This window comes from Orbicella franksi, chromosome 14, assembly GCF_964199315.1.
Source record: "Orbicella franksi chromosome 14, jaOrbFran1.1, whole genome shotgun sequence".
NCBI classification, from domain to species: Eukaryota; Metazoa; Cnidaria; class Anthozoa; order Scleractinia; family Merulinidae; genus Orbicella; species Orbicella franksi.
Window position 1 is genome coordinate 10113877 of NC_138158.1, and position 21167 is coordinate 10135043.

The 21167-nt window shown below is 40.6% G+C and overlaps 1 protein-coding gene across 1 annotated transcript in view; it reads right to left on the minus strand.

Annotated features, from left to right (window-relative positions):
* Positions 1 to 11797: 11797 nt before the first annotated feature.
* Positions 11798 to 21167, minus strand: part of LOC145467177 (HEAT repeat-containing protein 1-like) — a 46979-nt gene continuing 37609 nt past the window's right edge. The window contains exons 35-45 of the mRNA XM_081450729.1: positions 19561 to 19660; positions 18845 to 18960; positions 17610 to 17694; positions 16779 to 16916; positions 16338 to 16442; positions 16055 to 16125; positions 14968 to 15065; positions 14098 to 14261; positions 13195 to 13353; positions 12391 to 12499; positions 11798 to 12305 (exon numbers count right to left, since the gene is read on the minus strand). Of these exons, the coding sequence (XP_081306855.1) occupies positions 12217 to 12305; positions 12391 to 12499; positions 13195 to 13353; positions 14098 to 14261; positions 14968 to 15065; positions 16055 to 16125; positions 16338 to 16442; positions 16779 to 16916; positions 17610 to 17694; positions 18845 to 18960; positions 19561 to 19660 (1234 nt within the window). The 3' untranslated portion in view covers positions 11798 to 12216. The remainder of the gene's footprint in view (positions 12306 to 12390; positions 12500 to 13194; positions 13354 to 14097; positions 14262 to 14967; positions 15066 to 16054; positions 16126 to 16337; positions 16443 to 16778; positions 16917 to 17609; positions 17695 to 18844; positions 18961 to 19560; positions 19661 to 21167) is intronic.

Consider the following 21167-nt stretch of genomic DNA (forward strand, 5'->3'; position numbering starts at 1 on the left):
CCACAGTCTTTTGAAGTAGTGTTTTATAGCATTGACGCCAACACTTCCTGCTCTTTTACAAAACAAGAATTGACTGTCAAATAAGCATATCATGTAAGTTTCTGTTTTGTTCTGTGCAATGAACCTAAGTTTTGACAGTTAACTCTTATTTTCAGTGCTTTTTACAGCTTTATTTGGAGATAACCTTATTTTTTACCCCACCCAGTGGAAAAATCATCTCATGTCATGTGACAGATCTTAAAATGTTATGATTTTTTTGGTTTATATCATTGCGACACTATTGGTCTTTGATCAGCCCAAGTTTCGGAAATTCTACTTAAAAACCTTGCTAAGTAGAAATGTTGGCACGAAGTCAGTCGGTACAAAAGTAAACTTTTGAGAAAAATGCACTTTAAGCTTCTTACACAAAGTATTAGGCATTTAACGAGCCACAAATAGCGGGGAAGAGGGGTGCAGATTGGATCTCGGGGGAGGGGTGCAATGGTTGTTCTATTTTGTAAAAAGTAACCGCAGTTGTGGGAAATATTCCTTTTCATAAGGGAAATGAATGAGCCTGTGATGGCAATTTGAGGCAAAGCTTTTCACAAATAATTATACCAATCGATATCGAGTTGTGCATGTCTTAAAAGTTTTTTTCTAAATAGTTTCGTTCATATAAGTTAAAAGTAATCTGTATTTTTGGTCACGTTCTTATAGCAAACAGTCGTTGCTATGGCCGTTGCTACGTGAAAAAACTTATACCACTGTGTACTTTCCTTAAATTTCACACTCATCTGGAAGGAAATTCGGCAAGATCGTTTTAAATGTTTTTGACAAGTCCTCATGGGTCTAAACAGCAGCAACGTGCGTTCTTGGTTAAAGTTGTCCCACAAGACACTCAAGTAAGAAATTTTGTCAATTGCAATTTTCGATTTTTTAAGTCTTGTATTTCCAAGAAATTGAATTTTTCATGAACATCGCCATATTTTAGGGTACCTTGCCCCCTTAAATAAATAATGGTAATCGAACTGAGTGGAGTGCAATTTGGTCTGAAATCATACGCGTGATTTCAAAATCGAACGAGCGCGCAGCGCGAGTTCGATTTGAAATCACAAGTATGATTTCAGATCAAAATTGCACGACATGAAGTTCAATTGCCACTTTATTAGATCCATTTTGAAATCGCACAATTTTATCGCCTTAATTTTTAGACTTTTGGTGTATTGTTCCAGTAGCCGGTTTGTTAAAAAAAAAGCGGAACCGGAAACGCCTTTACGTCTCATTTAGTATGCAAAACGATGTCATGTTACGAAAACTCATCCGAGCATGACAAAGAAACAAGCGGTTTTGAAGTCAGAACGAAAATAGTCTGCTTCAGGTATAAAAGTTCAATTCTCGTCGGTTGAATCAATGATGGAAGGTCTTTCTTTCTTCTGTGGTTGAGGCTGAGACTTTTCATTGTCTTTGGAGAAGGAATTTGAAGGTGCATCCTGCGTAATTCTGCGATGGATTTCTTTGAGTTGTGAAACTCCCTCGAGTGCACGATGCCCAGTGGATGGTACGTTTTTTTTCTTTCATACCGTTTAATGGCATGATTTTAAGGGAGTCCAGCTCGTTATCATCTCCGTTTCTTTTTGTGACCTCGGCGAAGGACTCAATACTCAGGACCTTGTCAAGTTCTTGCGGCGCCATTTGTTTCAAGATATTTCCAAGATGGCGGGACTAACACCAGCTTCGTAAGACGTTCATTCATTCACTGTTTTGTGGAGCGGGGCGTATTTTGACTATGTTTATTCACAGCGACAGAGTTGAGCTCTTTTGTTGCTTCGTTTGAAACTACCAGAAACCTGGAAACATCTACCTTCTTGAGATGGCCCTGAATTTGTTGTTGAGTGGTTTTCGTTTGTTTATGTTTTACTGGACTCGGTATCACACGGATTTTGAGCAGATGTTGAAGAAAAATCGCCAAAATATTCGTCAAAATGGACACTGAAAGTTGGAAACTACCATTAAAGTTGGTGTTCAGCCTGAAGGAGCTGATAATCGTCATTTAGAAACTGTAATTAATTACATTCGTCAAGTTTTTTGGAAAAAAACACAATAACAACAGAGTTTTGGCAATACTAGTTGCTAAATTATCCACACAATGGCTTTTTGCCTTTCGTTTTCCTGAAATTTTATTGTTTACTTTAAACTAATATTGAAATCTGATTTGTTGTTTTGTTTTACTGTCCCATTCTCAATGGCTGAGAAAAAGATGCGATTTAGAGCAAAAAATAGTGCGATTCGTGAATAAATCGCACCATTGAGAGCCAATCAGATTGCAAGGATAGCCAGTGATTTCAAAATGGATTTAATAAAGCATAAAATAGCGTCTGGGCAGAAAATCGAATCGCTATTACTATTGTCACATGCTTTCCCAGTAGGTCAGTACAAAACGCAGACTGCAAGACGGCAGACCGGGTACGGCATCGACAAAACCTGGATCGGACCGGACCGGATTACGGATCGGATCACGGATCGGATCACGGATCGGATCACAGAAAAAGGAAAACAAAGTTTTAAAGGAAAAAATCCAAAAAACAAAATCAAATCGTTTATTGCGTTCGACGAAGTGGAATGCAAACCTTATTTTGACCTGTGGCTTTTCAGAGTTGGTCTCCCTGTGCACAGTTTTAGGCCGGAAAAAACCACATTCCTGTAAGGACACCAAAATGGCCACCCCGCTTGATTTTTGCAGGGGCATGTCATGGCCGGTAAACTGGTACCGTTTAATGCTAAGACATATGATAAGACATGTGGCGAACATGTGAGTATATGAGCAGGCCATGTGAGCTCGTCTTTCCGATGGATCTTTTTTTGACTTCTTTCCATTCAGTCGCCGTACGCCTCGCTATTATGTGCTCTCAGCGTTAGATTTTGGCGAATTTAAACGCTTCGACGGCAGCATTTATCGCAATCTCAGGGAATTGTCCTTGTTTATTAACACGACTTGGCTTTGGGATGATAACCATGGGAACAGCTACATTTGGATTGCATTTGTTGATTAGTTGTCGCGACAGATAGCTCAGTCTTTATGCGGTCGAAATTTTATTGTTTGGAATCGGTGGAAAAGTACTCTGAAGGCAAGATCCATAGGACTACTTTATTCATCAGGGGAAATACTCGAATTGGTCGCGAAACGAGCACGCGACTGCAAATGCTAGCTTAGAATAATGTGCGTAATTTAAATACTCTATGAAACTTTAGAGACTACAGAAACTGGCAGCGTCACGCAACGTATCAACAAATCGTGACCTCTTCACTAGCATGGACTTTGACACTATGCATATCTGGCTGTAAAACCTCGGTTGCTGCTGAAAAATGTTAATTTTAGCAATAGACAAAGGTTGAAAGTCAGCTAGTGAAATCATTTATTTACGATATATAATTATATATTAAAGTCCCGGGGTATCCAATCGATGGAAACCGATGATTGGAAATTCAATCGATCAATCGATATCAATCGATAAAATTAGTTAATTGGTATCGATTGGTATCGGCCAATCGATGACCAATCGATAACCACACAAAAACCGTTCATCGATTGCTATCGATTGGCTCAGCAACCTCGAACAGACCACGCACGCTACCTGTCCGATCATCCGCCATTTTTAGGAAGCCCTGGGGACAAAATTGGTAAAACAAATTCCGACCCAGTCTTCTCAACGCAGAGAATATACCCCGTTGCACGTGTGCTCGAATTACTCACTGGCCCGTCATTGCCTTTCCGTGTCATAATGTCTACACAAGACGTCCGGGTAGAGGCTTTACTGAATATAAGGTGCATCGTCAAATGCTATCATCGTTACCGTTTTGAGGTGAACGTCGGTGAAGTGTTAACTGCAAACAAGAAGAGGGGAGAACGGGAAAACGGGTTTAAAGTTGTGGACCATCGTGGACAGCTCGGCCACCTACAGTCCGAGCTTGTGGATCCTCTTTGGCCACTACATGCAGATATTCTGTGCTGTTCTCCTGTTAACATTAAAATGAAATGTGTTTACAATTACTGCGTACAAAGTTGTGTTTTCTATGCGTCGATTCCGGTTCCGTCAATCTGCAACCAATCGATACCAATCGATACCAATTTATCTAGCGATTGGTATTGATAATCGATACCAAACGACAACCACACGAATCTTCGCCATCGATTGGTCATCGATTATCAACATCAATCGATTAATTGATATCGACTGGTATCGATTTATATCGATTGTCATGGATTATCGATTCCATCGATTGGATACCCCGGGTAAAGTGAGAGCGTCGAACGCACTCTCATAATCTCTGATTACTACTAGTAAGATAATAATAAATAAAAAGTAAAAGTGGAAAACTAAATATGTTAAATGAAAATAAGAATCCCGAATTTGACGCAATGACATGTTAATTACAGAGAATGACAAAAGGTCATTTAAAAAGCTACATAGGCGCCTAATGTACGACGAATTTAAATTGTAATGAACACGCAGATGCAGTTATATTTGAACGTTAGTTGGCTCGAAGCTTGCGTGAACCTCCCATTCTCGTTTTTGAAATTGTTGTTAGTATCGGCTACATTTTCGTGAGTTGGCGTTACGGTTAATGAGAAAACTTACGTACGATAGCTCGAGGACATGACTTGCTTTAAAGGAGCTACGTCACGATTTGCGCATCTTGAAAAAACAAAAGCCTAGTTTTTCAAGTTCGTCATTTGCAGTTCTCGTTAATCTTTGCCATCCTTAACGATCCTCATTCCGTTTTGATTTGTTCTTGCCTCTTAAGTGTTTTCTATCCTAGAACACGATCATTTTAATGTTTTATTCTATTTAACTCTTTACGACCCTAAAAATGTCTCTAAAAATCGTGACGTAACTTCTAAAATGTTGTTTATTCTCAGGTTGCGTTATCGTTCACACTATCGCTGTTATTCCTATAATTTTTTGAAAAACAGCCATATCTCCTTAAAATACAAATGGTTTGTTTCGTTTTATTCCAGTGCGAAATATCGTATTCCAATCTCACATCTTGTTAAAGTATAAACTTGTCTCAAAAACGGAAATTGTTTGAAATCATCAGGTGTTTAATTTTTTTAGTGTTGTTAGTTTTTGTTTCGATTCATACGTTCGTCCTATTATTACCATGCTGACTTGTTTTATGACAGTTTACCTTTGATGCAAGTGAATATATGAAATATCATTTATCTGAACTGCGGAGAAAGATATGAAGACATGATTGATCATCCCAATTATACACACAACTCAAGCAGTTGTGAAATTAAAGCCTGAAAAAAATTCAGGCTTGAACGGGATTCGAACCCATAACCTCTGCGATACCGGTGCAGTGCTCTACCAACTGAGCTATCAAGCCAACTGGGAGCTGGTCACATTGTGAGTTCGTAATATAGCCGTAGATGGTGCAAGTGAATATACGAAATATCATATAGTTGAACTGCGGAGAAAGATATGGAGACATGATTGATCATCGCAATCAAAACCCAACAGCCTGAAAAAAATTCATCTGTGACCAGCTCCCAGTTGGCTTGATATTATAAAAGAATAAAGGAATATCACACCTGAATTAAGGTGGTATGGTACCCTCAATATGGACCAAAAAGTTTGTTTAAATATGGCGAAGAAAGATCAATTGTGTGCTATTACACTCAAGAAGAGAAATTAAATTTCTAGAGTTTTACTCAAAATGGTTGCTATGGAAACCAGCCACAGTCTTTTGAAGAGTGTGTTATAGTATTGACGCCAACACTTCCTGCTCTTTTACAAAACAAGAATTGACTGTCAAATAAGCATATCATGTAAGTTTCTGTTTTGTTCTGTGATATGAACCTAAGTTTTGACAGTTAACTCTTATTTTCAGTGCTTTTTACAGCTTTATTTGGAGATAACCTTATTTTTTACCACACCCAGTGGACAAATCATCTCATGTCACGTGACAGACCTTAAAATGTTACGATTTTTTTGGTTTATATCATCACGACACTATTGGTCTTTGATGAGCCCAAGTTTCAGAAATTCTACTTAAAAACCTTGCAAAGTAGAAATGTTGGCGCGAAGTCAGTCGGTACAAAAGTAAACTTTTGAGAAAAATGCACTTTAAGCTTCTTACACGAAGTATTAAGCATTTAACGAGCCACAAATAGTGGGGAGAGGTGCAGATTGGATCTCGGGGGAGGGGGTGCAATGGTTGTTCTATTTTGTAAAAGGTTACCGCAGTTGTGGGAAATATTCCTCGTCATAAGGGAAATGAATGAGCCTGTGATGGCAATTCGAGGCAAAGCTTTTCACAAATAATTATACCAATCGAGTTATGCATGTCTTAAAAGTTTTTTCTAAATAGTTTCGTTCATATAAGTTAAAAGTAATCTGTATTTTTGGTCACGTTCTTATAGTAAACAGTCGTTGCTATGGCCGTTGCCACGTGAAAAAACTTATACCACTGTGTACTTTCCTTAAATTTCACACTCATCTGGAAGGAAATTCGGCCAGATCGTTTCAAAATGTTTTTGACAAGTCCTCAAGGGTCTTAAGTCTTGTATTTCCAAGAAATTGAATTTTTCACGAACATCGCCATATTTTAGGGTACCATACCCCCTTAAATAAAACGTTCTGCTCACAGTAGTCACTCTAGTGTAATTTGCTAAACAAAATTTTGAATTTTAAATCTTGAATTTTGAATTTTGAATTTTTTTTCCTTGATCCGATCCGTGATCCGGTCCGATCCAGGTTTTGTCGACGCCGGACCAGGTACAAATTGCAGACTAGGTACAAAATGCAGACTGCAGACTGGGCACAAAACGCAGACAGAGAATAAAGCTGTTTTTCGTCTGATAGGTGACATGTCATCTGAGAACATACCGAGTGTCACGCAGTCGCTTTTCCGCGGTCATCTTTCACCAACATTAGCATTATTGTGGAATATTCCTTGCTTGTTTCCTCATATATTTTGTCTTTGACAAAGCGGCCAGGCCACAGGTTATTTATCTGCTGCTCACCTGATTTGCCAGCTGACTTGCCTATCTCCGAAAGGTCGCCACGCTAACGAATGCGAAGACAGCGGACGACCCGCGTTCAAAGACAGTCATGTGTTGTCACTTGCCCTCGAAATCGCATTGATATGACAGCTCGCGCACAAACTGAGAAGATATGAGTAGACTATAAAGGCTTGAAATTCTATTTAAGAATGACTGTGGCCTGACCGACTGGGGACGTAGCTTAGTATTTCTGGGGGCGTAGTATTTCCTAACAGTGAACTGTTAACTATGAAAATCGTGAGTTGAATGTACCATTCGGGCTGAATGAAATATACGCGATATGAACAGTCCAGCTCAGGCGGAGTGAATTTTTTAATAATTACTATTTTTATTTCTTTAATTTCTATTTCTAGTTTATTTATGCATTTAATTATTCTTTTAATTCACTTTTAAATTCTTTTATTTCTATCTTTTTTATTTCTTTTTTTAATTCTTATTTTAGACTCCGCACTCCACACTCCGCTCTCCGCGTTTTCGGAACAGCCCGGATGGCTGTGGACGGGGCCTTAATGGACTGATCTGACGGTTGTCGGCGGACGACTGAAGTCTGTCCGAAGTAAATCATTTCATAATCCAAAACTAAAGCGGAAAATGTTTGACAGAGCTCAATTCTTTACCAGTGCATATTAGATTTTCCTCTCTTTGTAATTAAACTGTAACCTAGTTTCCATTTAATTTACCCAAGTACTAAGATTTTAAAAGGTTGTTTTAGTTCCTTAACATACGGCACTCAAGAGCAAGCAAGCTTCGTGTCCTTCAGTGCCACTAGAAGAATGCGACTCTCATTACTACGTCCAAACGAGGCTAACCCTGCACGTTAAAAAAATTATGATATTCTTAGGAAAGGCCTATTGTGGCCGCTTTCTGTGCAGTTAATTCCCAAGTTGCAATTACCGCAAATGAAATGGGTTTATTATTGCCGAAACATTCAGATTCCAAAGAGCGAAGTTACTATTGATAGCTATATTAAGTAAGCCAATCAGAACCATTTAGAACACTGAACTGACGTTTGTCGGAAGAAGATTGAAGTCTCGCTGAAATAAAAGATTGCCTAATCCAAACTGAAGCAGAAAATTCTGGCAGACTAATTCTTACATTATTATTTTCTAAAGTAAGGAGCGAAAGAATCGTCTCGTTATCGTCAACAAGATTCCTTGAATGGTGCTGCACTCACAGACGACACAACGGAACCGTAATCTTTTTATTGGCATAGCCAGAAAACGGGCGACGAAAATTCAGTTTTCGACAGAATATTCTTTAGTGGCTCATCAGATCACCGGTCTCCAAAGTCAAATTCAAGTGAGAGCAAGAAATCTAATCAGTCAACTCTCCAGGGAAAGCAAAGGTAACAAAATGAAGCGGTCAACGCTGCCTGCTGGGGAAATTCTAATTCGAAGCGATGATAAGAAAAATGAAGAGGGGGCATTTAAAAGAGAAGAGAACGTTTCGCGACGAGCGAGCGAACAGATCTACATCGGACATGAAGGAAACGCTGTCGTCCAAAGCAACTGTTCCAGTAATATTGAAATCCAAAGAAACGACGAAGAATCGGGTATCCAGGGAAATGTTTACAAGTCTTCTGTGCCTTACAGTGCTGGTGAAGTAACTGAAAACAGGCCCAAAAACAAAGGACGACAAAGAAGATTCAAGCCGGCCTCTATCGCCATGTCCGAGATCAAACAAGCTGGCTTAAAGGTGCCATTTCCTCCAAAAAGAGTGCAATCAGAAATCTACCAAAGTAACACCGAATTGGAGAGGCACCCGGCATCCTACTGTAACAACACACATCAAGAGCAAGTGATCACCAGTGGTGGAAAGAGATCAAGCGGCACTGGACGACAAAGGAAGTTCAATCCTGCTTCGGTTGTGAATTTTGAGACCGAACACGCTGGCACCAAGATGTTGTTTCCCCCAAGACGTTTGCAGTCAGATACGTTCCAGAACAACACTGCTGGTTGCAACGATTTCCAGAGGAGAGACCGCGAATCCTCATGCAACAATATGCAAGAGAAAGTGGTGACCTGTAATGACGAAAACAGAGCCAGCGGCAATGATCAACAAAGAGAGTTAATTCCAGCTTTGTTACCCATTTCAGAGTACCGACAAGCTGGGATGAAAGTTCCATATCCTCCATTAAATTATCAGTCAGATATCCACCGACACAAAGCACCAACTTACAGTGAATCCCAGGGAAAATTCTGTTACAATACCACTGAGGTTAAAGCCAGTCGTGAAGCCAGTTGGAATGAAACACAGAGGAAAGATCACAAATCGTCATATATTAATACAAGTGAGTACCTTGTCTTCTGCAATGGTGCAAACAGGCCCAATGGAATTGCACGACGTAGAAAGTTGAAACCCTCTTCTGTGGCCATTTTAGATAATGAACAAGTTGGCTTCAAGGTGCCGTTTCCTCCAAGAAGTATGCAATCAAATATCGTCCACAGTAACACAGCCAATCGTGATGGATTCCAGAGAAAAGACGATCGAACCTTCTCTTACGATACTCACGAGGACCAAGTCCAAAACAGACCAAGTGGTGCTGAACGCCGTAGAAAGTTCAATCCAGCTTCTGTGGTCAACTGGGAGACTCACCAAACTGGCTTCCAGATGCCGTTTCTTCCAAGACGTATGCAGTCAGATGTCTCCGAGAATAATGCCACGGGATGTATTGAATACTCGAGAAAGGACCATCAAGCCTCCTTTCACGGTACTCATGACGAGCAAGCCGCCAGCAACGGGGAAATAAACAGGCCCAGTGGTATTGCACAGCGTAGAAAGCTCAACCCAGCTTCTATTGCTACGTCTGGGACTCACGAAGCTGGCTTTCCTCCAAGACGTATGCAGTCATATGACTTCGAAAACAACGCCACTGGTAGTAATAATATCCAGAGAAAGTACGGTAAATCCTTGTGTAACAATATTGGCGAGGACCTGGTCACAAGCAATATTGAAAAGAGACCCAGTGACACTGCACGACGTAGGGAATTCAATTCGGCTTCTGTGGCCGCGTCTGAAAACCAACCAGCTGGTTTGAAAGTGCAGTTTCCCCCAAGATGGGAGCAGTCAGATGTGATCCCAAATTATAGCTCTGCTATTTGCAAATTACATCAAAGAGAAGGCCACGATGACTATTACAGCTGTGTTCACGAGGAACAAGTAACCGACATCAGCGAAAACAACGCAAGTGCCATTAAGCGACATACAACGTTTAGTTCAGCCTCGGTTGCCAGCGAACAAGTTCGCCTTCCATTTCTTCCAAGTCTCAATGACCGGCCTAAACGCCATCCAAGAGGAAGAACGCCAAGAGTCGCCGTGTGTAGTGGCGCTGAATCTGCTGCTCTTGAAAGTGAGAGGAGAAGGGCTCGGGTTTTCCTGAGGAGATTTGGAGAAAGAAACATACCAGACACTCCACACAACCAGCAGTAAGAATAGTGACATCATTCCAGTGAAACTGTTAGGTGTTAACTATTTAACCTAAAACATTGCCTGAAAGCAATCGAAACAGTAGGTTTTTTCCGGCAATTTCGGTCGAAAATTATGTACTACGTCTTAAGGTAGCCCTTTCGTGCGTCCAAAACTGAAACAGAAATTAGGACCGTCGGGAAATTAAATTCTGTGCCATTTGTTATTTCTAGAGGCACTTGCAGTCTTCCAACAGGGACAATGAATTCTTAATTTGTGGTAAGCACCATCTCATCTCGTAACCTTTGAGAAGTTTAAAACTGGCTTACGGGGAGATTTTTGAGTTCAATCCTCTATACACGAACCACAATTACGTTAGTCTGTTAAAGCAAGATTGTTGAAATCTGTTAGGATCTGCGCGACAATTTCGGGAAGGAAACCAGTGTTTGAATTAGTGAAAATTTTAGTCCACGGATCTAGCCAGGACCCCATCAACTGAGAGGGAGAGGTTTAGTTCCTTTAGATCATTTGGCTGGGTTACAGATTTTCGAATTGAACCCTTGCCATTATTCAACGGTCACCTTTACCGGTTTCTTCCGACTTTTACCTCGTTCTAATTTCTTACACAGTCGAACCCTTATTAATTTGTCACCCTCGGGGAAATTAGAGGTGGCCGCTTAATAAGGGTTTGTTTACCTTGAATATTTTCACCATCGGGTTAATTTTTTTCAGTGAACATGGGAGTCACTTCAAAACAATTATGATAAACGTGTGTTTGAATGTTTTTATCACTCGTCAACCTCTATTTCGCACTCTTATCTGCCATCGCCTTTTCCAAAACAAAGTTAATTTACGTGTATTAAATTTTGGGTGGCCGTTTAATACGCGTAAAGACAATACAAAAGGCCTCATCGGGACGACCAAAAGGTGGCCGCGGCCGCTTTTTAGAGGTGGCCGGTTCAAAGTGGTTCCATTTACAGTATGACAATAATTTCGGTATTTTAATAACTGGCCGCTTAATAATAAGGGGGTGACTGCCTCATAGAGGTCGACTGTGTCGACATTTATCAAGTTTTATCCAGTTTTCTGGAGTTTGTCGAGGTTTTTTGTCGATATTTGTCTACTTTTATCGGTTTTTGATTAGTTGTGTCGAAAAATTATCCAGTTTCGTCTAGTTGTATATAGTGTTACAGAGATAAACTATAATTTCTGTCAGGTAAAACAACTATGACTACTCGCCCTAGTTCACTATTAGCGAAAGTCAGTTTGCCTGCGCCTCGTTTACGATTCACTCATAGAAAACTCGGGTTCGTAGTCTATTTGTAAAAACAAAACAAAAAAACGTAAACATAACAAAAAAACTTCATTGTTGTATTTAAAGTGACAGATGACGACAAGCTGTGGATGTGGTTCTTCATTAAATTTTAGTTGATGAGAAAAAGAATACAAAGAGCAAGGAGTGTTTTGAAAAGAGCAAATCCCCAAGTGACGACCAACGAGGCTGTCTCTATCCCCAGGGGATAAAGGGTCTGCATCTGTTTTCCACGAAAATGTTCAGTCCCGGAACAGTTTGACGTTTCCTCATTGGGTGAAGATGGCATGACTGTTTTAGTCACGCCACGTTTTAGTTAACTCGTCGTTGCTTGCGCCGGGTTTCGATCATACATACATTTATCAAACATTAACAAGCGGAGATAGCCCCTAAAAGTACTTGTTTCTGGACCCTCGGGCAACACCTTTTTACCACTAAAAAGAGCGTATTATTATCAAAAGTATTTTTGTAGAGGCTCTCCCAAAACTTGTTCAATCTCAGAAATAACGTGCTGACACTGCTCTTCGACATCAAAGCACTCATCTGAAACGCAAAAAAAGTATCGAGTTTTAAGTCAAAGCCTACAGCTTTCTCAAGCAAAAATCTTTGGCTAGCTTGCGTGACTTACCTTCCATAAGCTCCGCTAAGAAAGGGATAGTCTCTGGTAAAAGCACCATGAAGTCCTCCCCCAGTCGAGCGTGGAAGCCCTCTAACACTTTCAGTGCAGCCAGCCGAACCTTGAAGAGTAGTAGATGAACAACAAAGATAAGATGATTTGTAAGCGTTTTAATTCTCCACCCCAGAGCGATTCTCTTTTGCGCATGACTGATGTCTTGCATATTCCAGAAAGCGTTAGCATTAGAGCATTAGCCCTTATATTGGAAAAGGGGGGACTTTTGAGGCCAGGGGAAATTGTTTCACCTCATCAGGGCTCGAAAGCACGAGAATCTCTGTTTACAATACTTGACTCATTAACACAAGCAATACAGTTTCTGATGGAGCTACAAAAACATTAGTTCTGGATATTGAAAGGGAATAGCACGATTAACTGTCCCAGGGAATTTGAGCCTGATGTATTGAACACGTTTTGTGCAACGCGGGTTTAAAAACTCAAAATTTCACAAGTGTATGAGCTCATTATCGCTTTTGCCATTCAGAAATTTTGCAGTTTTTTAAAGCCAACTTCTTCTCGAATATTACACCCAAAGAGCCAAAAATTTCACAATTACTAAGTTTCACAAGCTCTTTAAATGTTTGTTGTCAATTCGTGTCTAGCGTGATGCCTGCTCTGCGCGAAGTCGTGTGTTAATGAGAAAAAATGTTAACAATGACGTCAGCAAAGATTCTCCTGTACCTAAGAATGCCCAGTCCACAAAGAAACAAGCCTGAAATAACGTTATTCAAATACAAATCTAGCTGAACTAAAACTTACCATTGCAGAACTATGTCGGGTTTTCAGTAGCACCTGATAGTTCAAAGGTTTCCACTGCGCATCGCTGCCAGAAGCCACAGCAAAGTGAGCGAGGCATGGGGCCAAATGGTTAGAAAGACGCTCTTTAAATTTCTCTTCACCTCCTAGTGAGTTTTCGATCTGATCACAGAAAAAATAATCTTATCAGCAAGAGCACGGATAAAAGATTTCGTGGTTACTAAGAGAGAACTGCGCACTATCACGTCATTAGTATGGAACATTTCGAGTCTAATTAGGACGTCTCTCGAGGGAGAGGGGAGAAGGGAGAGACGAATTAAGCGTGCGATGACCCCCCCCCCCCCCAAAAAAAAATTACCTTTAGTCGGGCTTTCTTCACTAAATTTGTACGCCATCTTATTTTAACCGTCTAGGTTACCAAGCTTGCGTTCGAGTTTTTCTTCTTCAGACCCTTAAAATGGCTCAGTAAAACGCACGCAGCATTTTAACGCATCATATTACACTGAAGACTGTTGTGCACATGCTTTACACGTCTGGTTTCTCTGTGGCACCATCCAACATCCTGCAACATGTGCGCGACAATGTTGCAATGTGTTGAGCACAAAATGTCGTACACGTTTGCTGTCCCTGTGACACCATCCAAAATCCGGCAAAGGGTTGGTCTCACGTGCGACAATGATGTAATTAGTTGCGTTTGAGTGTCGGAAGCGTTTGGCCAACCATTAACAGTGAGCCCCAGTGTACGACCCACAACTTGTGACTCAACTCTGTCTATCACTGTCTTACAATACGGCCATCTTGTTGATATTACTAAGAGGTTGCATTTTCGTGACAGTGTCGTCCTAAATAGCCATTGGTTAGTGCTATAAGTGTCACGCAATGCCGTTACGCGCGAACGAGCAATACCTGATCTACAAGTGGCTGCATCAAGCACTGAAAGCGATCATTATCCAGGAATCCGTGTGTGTCATACATGAAGCATTTGTGCAGACAATCTAACACATAGTTAAGCAGTGAGCACGTCTTCTGTATTCCTCTTTCTTCAGACAAGTCTGGGGAAAATGTTCCCTCTAAGGAAGCAAGAAAAATTTAAAATATCAAAAATTTACATAATTTTCAAGAGTAATCAATAGCTGATTTGCCCCAAGGTGTTTTACTTTTGATGCACACAACAAATCAGAGACGGAGAACGGAGGTTTCCGATGTGGCCTACAGTCTCGGCAAGCTCAAATTTTGTGTATAAACAAGTGTGTTATTTCTAAATTTGTTTCTTATTTTTTGTCTAACCACCAGAATGACATCAGAGGAATACAGTATTACGAATAAATGAATATATCAATCAATAATCAACCGATTATCTAATAATAAAACATTGATAATACAATGACGTCTCTGATCAGTGATAAGTTACGACTAGAATACAGGTAAAGAGGCATTCTATGTAACTGACGGATAAATGTCAGCATTTTACAAAATGATAGTTCCGGTTTTCCGTAATCAGTTGGACCAAAAAAAAAAAGGAACCTCGTCAGTTTGAGTTGATTCATGAAACTACATTAGTACTAGCCTCTTGCAGGCGTTCAGTTAGTTGGGGCACAGCACGAAAAACGGCGAGCGAAAAAATAGGGCAGAAGCGCTTCTCTCCTATTTTTGCGTTCCGCCGTTTTTCGCGCAGCACTCGAACTAACTGAACGCCTGGAAGAGGCTACATTATCTGTACGTATCGATTCCCGACTGACCCAAAATCCAAAAAAGTGAGATAGACTGGACGTTTACCTGTCTTTGAGATGTTAGTGGCATCTAGCAGAGAAGCACAGTTCTTCACAAGATAACCAGCAAACAGGACAAACAAACCTTTCAGCTTCACAGCCACACTAAAGGAAGACAAGCAGTTCAAAACTGAAGTCAGCTCAAAGGTTTTCGAGATCTTTCCAACCCAACTGAGGGGGATGGGTAAAGTAAAGTGCGTGACGAAAAGAGTAGAAAAGAAAGTGTGATACTGTGCTAATTTATGTAGAGAATGTACAAGAATGCACGTATAAGAATGTGCACGAATGAATAAGAACATGTATAAGTATGTCGTAAATTATCCGTCCTTAGTCGGTTGAGAGATGGAGAGATGTAACTCGACGGTTACAATCTCTTTGGGATTTGAGCGTTTCTTCTTTGAATGCTCTTCTCGTGCTGTTAAGCTGGGGGAAAAGAATGAAAGACAAAAGGAGGGGGGAAGACTGACAAACAGAAGAAGAAAGAATCCATGGTCAGCGGGTGTAGACAAATCACTTGACGAGTTAACAAGAAAGTCTTTGAGAGTGAAGAATGATCATTGCAGTTAATTTTCCAATTTAAGCAATTGGAAAGAAGAAGCCTGAAAAAATCAGGGCTTCAACGGGATTCGAACCCGTGACCTCGGCGATACCGGTGCGATGCTCTACCAACTGAGCTATGAAGCCACACATTGGGAGCGAGGTCAATTAATTGAGTTCATAACTTCACATCATTTCACTCCTCACGGGAAGATATGAACTCAATTAATTGACCTCGCTCCCAATGTGTGGCTTCATAGCTCAGTTGGTAGAGCATCGCACTGGTATCACGGAGGTCACGGGTTCGAATCCCGTTGAAGCTCTGATTTTTTCTGGCTTCTTCTTTCCAATTGCTTAAATTGGAAAATTAACTGCGATGATCATTCTTCACTCTCAGCTACAACCGCAGTTCATATATGAATTATTTCATATAAACTTCACATCAAGAAAGTCTTTGTTGGAGTTTACCCAAAGAGACACCTCTCCCAGTGGAAAGTGGCGGTTCTAAGCTTTCACATAGCAAGTAAAACAAGAAAAAAAGCAAGGAATTTTCTTACCTGTCGCAGAGACGATAGAAAACAAGAAGCCGCTCTTTCCGGGAAGAAGCTCTAGTCGCCCAGTCTATCAGCTGTAGCAAAGAAACGTAGAAGTGATTTGAATGGCAATGTGATTTCTTCCTTAGATTTCGTTTTTTTTAAAAATATATTTCCAAGAGAGCGAAAGACTGTATTGTCAGCATCAAATAAAAGTAAAAATACGACAGAGAAATCGACACCAAATTAAGTTAAGGTACTTTCTAATAAAAACACTTTTTTCGGACTCGAAAAAATTTAATCTCACCCGTAGAAACATCGGTCTAAAGGAAGCTTCTGAGAGCTTGACCACAAGACACAGGAAGGCTTCAATCACACTACCTTCTGCTTGGTTTACAAGATCATCGTCTTCCTGTAAAACAGACCAGAGAATTTACCATGAGGTAACAAACAACTACATACTTTCTTGTTTTGACGTCACAGCTTGACTAGTTCCGGGTCCTAACCCTCGCGGTTTCTGACCCAACCGGAAGTGAAATTTCACGTTTTCAGATGGCTCAAACGGGGTGAAAAAAGACCGATATCATTTTTTTTTTTCGATTTCCATATCATGATCTCATGTAGCTTCCATAAAGCAAATAAAAAATATGTATATCTGTCATATACACTTGAATAATTTTCTTTGTCTGTCTTAGACGTGATACCCAACAATTTGACGTCACTTTGTTCTAAAATTTCAAACACTTGCTTCTTGGTCGTGGTGAGCTCTAAAATCCAGCGCTTCTACGAACAAGGTAAACAGGTTTGACTGGTAAGTCTTGATATCTTCCTTCTTCATGGCGTTCACACATTCTGCAAGCAGGTTCATCAGTGTCGCGACACACTCCTGCAACACAAAACAATGAGGCCTTAGTGACTGACCCCAAGGGAAACAGTAAATTTTGTTCCCCCGAGACCCTCAATTGAGGTCGAGGGGAAACAAAACTTACTGTTTCCCGTGTGGCCAGTCATCAATTGTTTTGTTATACCTCCCAACTCAAAAATGGAGCAAACTGCGACAAAATTATTTGCTTGACGCCGGCTGGCACACACAGATTTGCCGCGGTTTCAAGGTGCACGACCTGATCACATGCGAGTCAAAAGTTCAAGTAGTTGTTTCCCTAGGGAGTTAGGGAGTACGTGAGTTCTGACCCATGACACGTGACACCTTCAATCGGGAAACGTATTTGAGTTGTGAGGTATAACAACAGGGCTTACATAAAGGCTGATAGATGGAGTCAGAAATTGTCTAGGTGGCAAAAAGGTGCTAGCGAAGCGAGAAAGAAAATGTCATTGATTAAATGATGACTTTACAAATCAAATAAGAGAATTGCGACTCACGAGCGTGGGAAAAAGAGAAAATCTGAGTCCCCGACGGTATTCAAACCTGTGACCGCTCAGATACTGGTCCAGCGCTCCAGTCACTGCGCTATGGAGACTCATAGTGAGCTGAGCCAATTACCATGATTGCAGGACGGTCTCTGAGCAATGACTGAGAGTTTGGCTAAAACAAATACCTACTATGTACAGTTTCTGTTACCTTCTGTTTGGTGACAACATTGTTGTAACACTGGGACACGGCGGTAATCAAAACCCGGGGTGAAACGTTACAAGCCAGCTCTTTCCTGTACGTAAGAAAAAGACGCATTAGAACCTACATTCATACCAGGTACATCAAACGCTTGCTCTAGTCTACAGAATTTATCGGGGATCCCGGGCGAGCCTCATCGTGGTTTCAAGTTTGTTCAAAATTAATTTTAATCCATCTCCATTTTCTATGCCTTAAGGTTATTCCACTGAAATAGAGTCTGCACTGAGATTTTTGTGAAACTTTGCCTATTGATTGTTTATATTATAGGAACTTAAATTTTGAAATAAAAATGAGGGGTCCCCATGTTCGTTTAGGAGCAACAGCACCTTGTTTATACCCATATAAATCTTTATAATAGCACCATGATTGTAGTCACGATTGCTTGCCAAATTCACGTTTCCGACGATTGTTTTTTGTTCTACACTGAGAATTGGTCCATATTTATTTTACACAGAGAATTCATTACTCAATTCAAAACAACAGAAAAAAAAATGATAGGTCACCATACTCGTTTGCCAGAAAATGACGATTTACCTCTATGGCGAGGTCCAGCCGTAAAGAAAAAGCCGCCATTTTTTAATGCGCGCGCGCTAATCACGCCTTAAATCATGCGCAGTAGGGATGCGCAATGCAATACTGGGGAATGACCTTAAGTGATCCTCACTTGCTAATGGGTTCTTTTAAAATTTCCAGATGATAGTCAATCAAATTTTTCTACAAGGGTTAAACAGAACGTTTTAGACCACTTACGAAGACGCAGTGAAAACTAAAGCTCGGTCGGTCCTCACTAGCGACGCAAGCATAAGCATGAGACACTTATGCGCTAGTGAGGACAGCTGTGACATAAGCATACGAATATCAAAACTTTGCGTTCTTCTTATGCTTATGCTTTTGCTGATGTCGCGATTGCGTCTAGTGGGGACATGTTGACATAGGCATAAGCGAAAGACTTTCAGCCAATCAACGAACACTTCATGCTTGTACCAACCATGTCCCGACTGAACGTAACACCAACATAAGCATAAGCATAAGACGAACACTTACGCTTGTGTCGGACCATCCCCACTAGCGCATAACCTTCTTATGCTTATGCTAGCGTCGCAAGCGAGGACAGGGCTTAAGCGATGAAAAACTCCCATGATTTTCACTCAACTGTTCACTCAAACTATGAAACAGATACTTACCTGAGCAAAATTAATCGATCCTTTAATTGTACTTCAACAGACGAGTGCTTTGTAACCTCGGCTTGTTTCTGCTGGTCCTCAGTAGCCTCCCCTCCAATAAGCGATGGTCTCGTTACCTGCACCAAAGTATTATTGGTTACCAAATGGATCATGGATCTAAAAACAGCTGAATTGCATCAACAGGGATTTTACAATAACTGCAAAAACTCTCGCACGCTCATTAGCTAATTTTCATTGTCAATAAGCGGACGGACACATGAATTTATGACGCAACGAGCGCCAACAGCAGACAATTTGACGATTTGTTATTGTAAAAAACAAATTTTGACGGCAGTTTTTCATTCGTCTGTCTTGTCATTGACAATGACTTTCGTCACAACATTGTCAAAGGAGTCTGCGTATCCACTCGGCTGTCGCCTCGTGGATCTACAGCTACTTTAACAATGTTATGACGAAATTAAGATCAATAACAGGACAGACGCCGGAAAAACTACCGTCAATTTGTTAAAGTGACAACAACAGTCTAAAATATCGAATAAAAGCTAAAGACCAAATACTTATTGACTGAGTTAGGTTCGAGCTGGCCGGGAAAATACTTCATTTTGCACGCACCTTGCTAAGCTCAGTCCGAGACCCTGAGGGAAATAACTTCCGTTCGGTCCTGCCACTGAGTCAATAAGCTCAAACAAGTTCGATTACGCTGTAGAAGAACCTACCTGAATTAAAATATCCACTAAGTAAGGACTGAGAAAGTGAGGCAACGCTTCGGTAGCCTTACACAGAGCTGTCACGCAACACAGCGTCAGAAGATTGTTCCTGAAAAGAAACGATCATTACAAGTTAATAATTAAAATGGAAATAAATTACTTCCAGCCACAGATAGATCCCAATAAGTAAAATACAAATTATTCTTTACAGGTTTGGTTTAGGGTGTTAACCTACCATATACCAAGAGCCCTTTCTGCTCAACCAAAAATTCCAGAACTTTTGAAACGGGGCCAAATGGTATAAAAATCTCCTTGGAAAGTTCCCGGAAAATCTGAAAATTGTAAAATTTCCGAAATGCGAACCATTCAACCGAAATATCCAGAAACTGAGGATGAAAATCAAATGGAACAGAAATTCCTGGTAATAAACTTTCGGAAATTTGGGTATAACTCACGGGGTCGCCCCCTTTTTTCGCCACTGGAAGTTTCCGGAAATAAAAAAACAGAAGTTTTGGTTAAATTGAAAGCGTCTTAAGATTTAACCTGCTATACATGAAGGCTAAAGTTGCCGGCGCAAGAGGGGCATGCTACATGAATATGACACAATGCCATATGGCATCGAGAAAATCATATGCTGTTCAAATTGTGAGACATGACGTGGCAGAGACAATTGCCAGCAACACATGACCTTGTGTGAAGAGCACATTGTTACTAATAACTTAACTGCTACGAGTCACTGCGTCTTGTCACTGCACCTTTGTTTGCGCTTTGTAACTTTCCCTGCTTTTGTAGTTTATTTTTGTATTTTTTTTTTAATTTTAAACCGATTTCATTCAACGGGTTGACTTCCTTCTTGGTTATTAACTCGTATGATTGATATGATACACCGATCAATACGTTTCAGATGGTGCGTCATAGAAAAGAAATACCTCTTACTAACCGAGTTCGAGGTCCGTACTGTAAGTTACGGACCGAGTTTTTTTCCCCTTCGATTTATGGCCCCAGCGCGAAGCGCGCAGGTCATAAATCGAAGGGGGAAAAAACGGGGATCCGTAATTTACAGTACGGACCGAGAAAACGAGGTTAGTAAGATATTTATTATATCTCTACTATGTCCCTGACGGGTTCGGGAATGATTTGTATTCACGCGGACTCGGAAATGCTTCAAATTTCTGACGCACCTCGAAAGCAAAACGAGTCAGTTTGAAACTGTTTTTAGGTCGTTAGCACGCTTTATCACATAATTTAGAGTATAACAAAGTTCTACACTTTCACTTGCTATAAAAGTTAAAAAAACACTTAGCGATAGATCACGAAACAGTTTGGCAACAAAACCAACTTTAAATTTTGGCGGGCCGTACAGGAGAGTACGGCCCGATAAATTGACCAGTCACAGCGCGCGTACTAACTGAGAGATATAATAATCAAGTTTATATTTATTAACTTAACAGACAGACCAATGTTTGCGCCTCAAACAACTCTTACGTTTCTTTCGTGCCCCCAAATTCCCCGCGTGCACCACAACTCGATGAAACACATTACAGCATGAATCAATAGGCCACTTGCGAGAAGCCTTATACCTCTGTTTAAGAACGAGTCTTCCTGCGAAACCATTC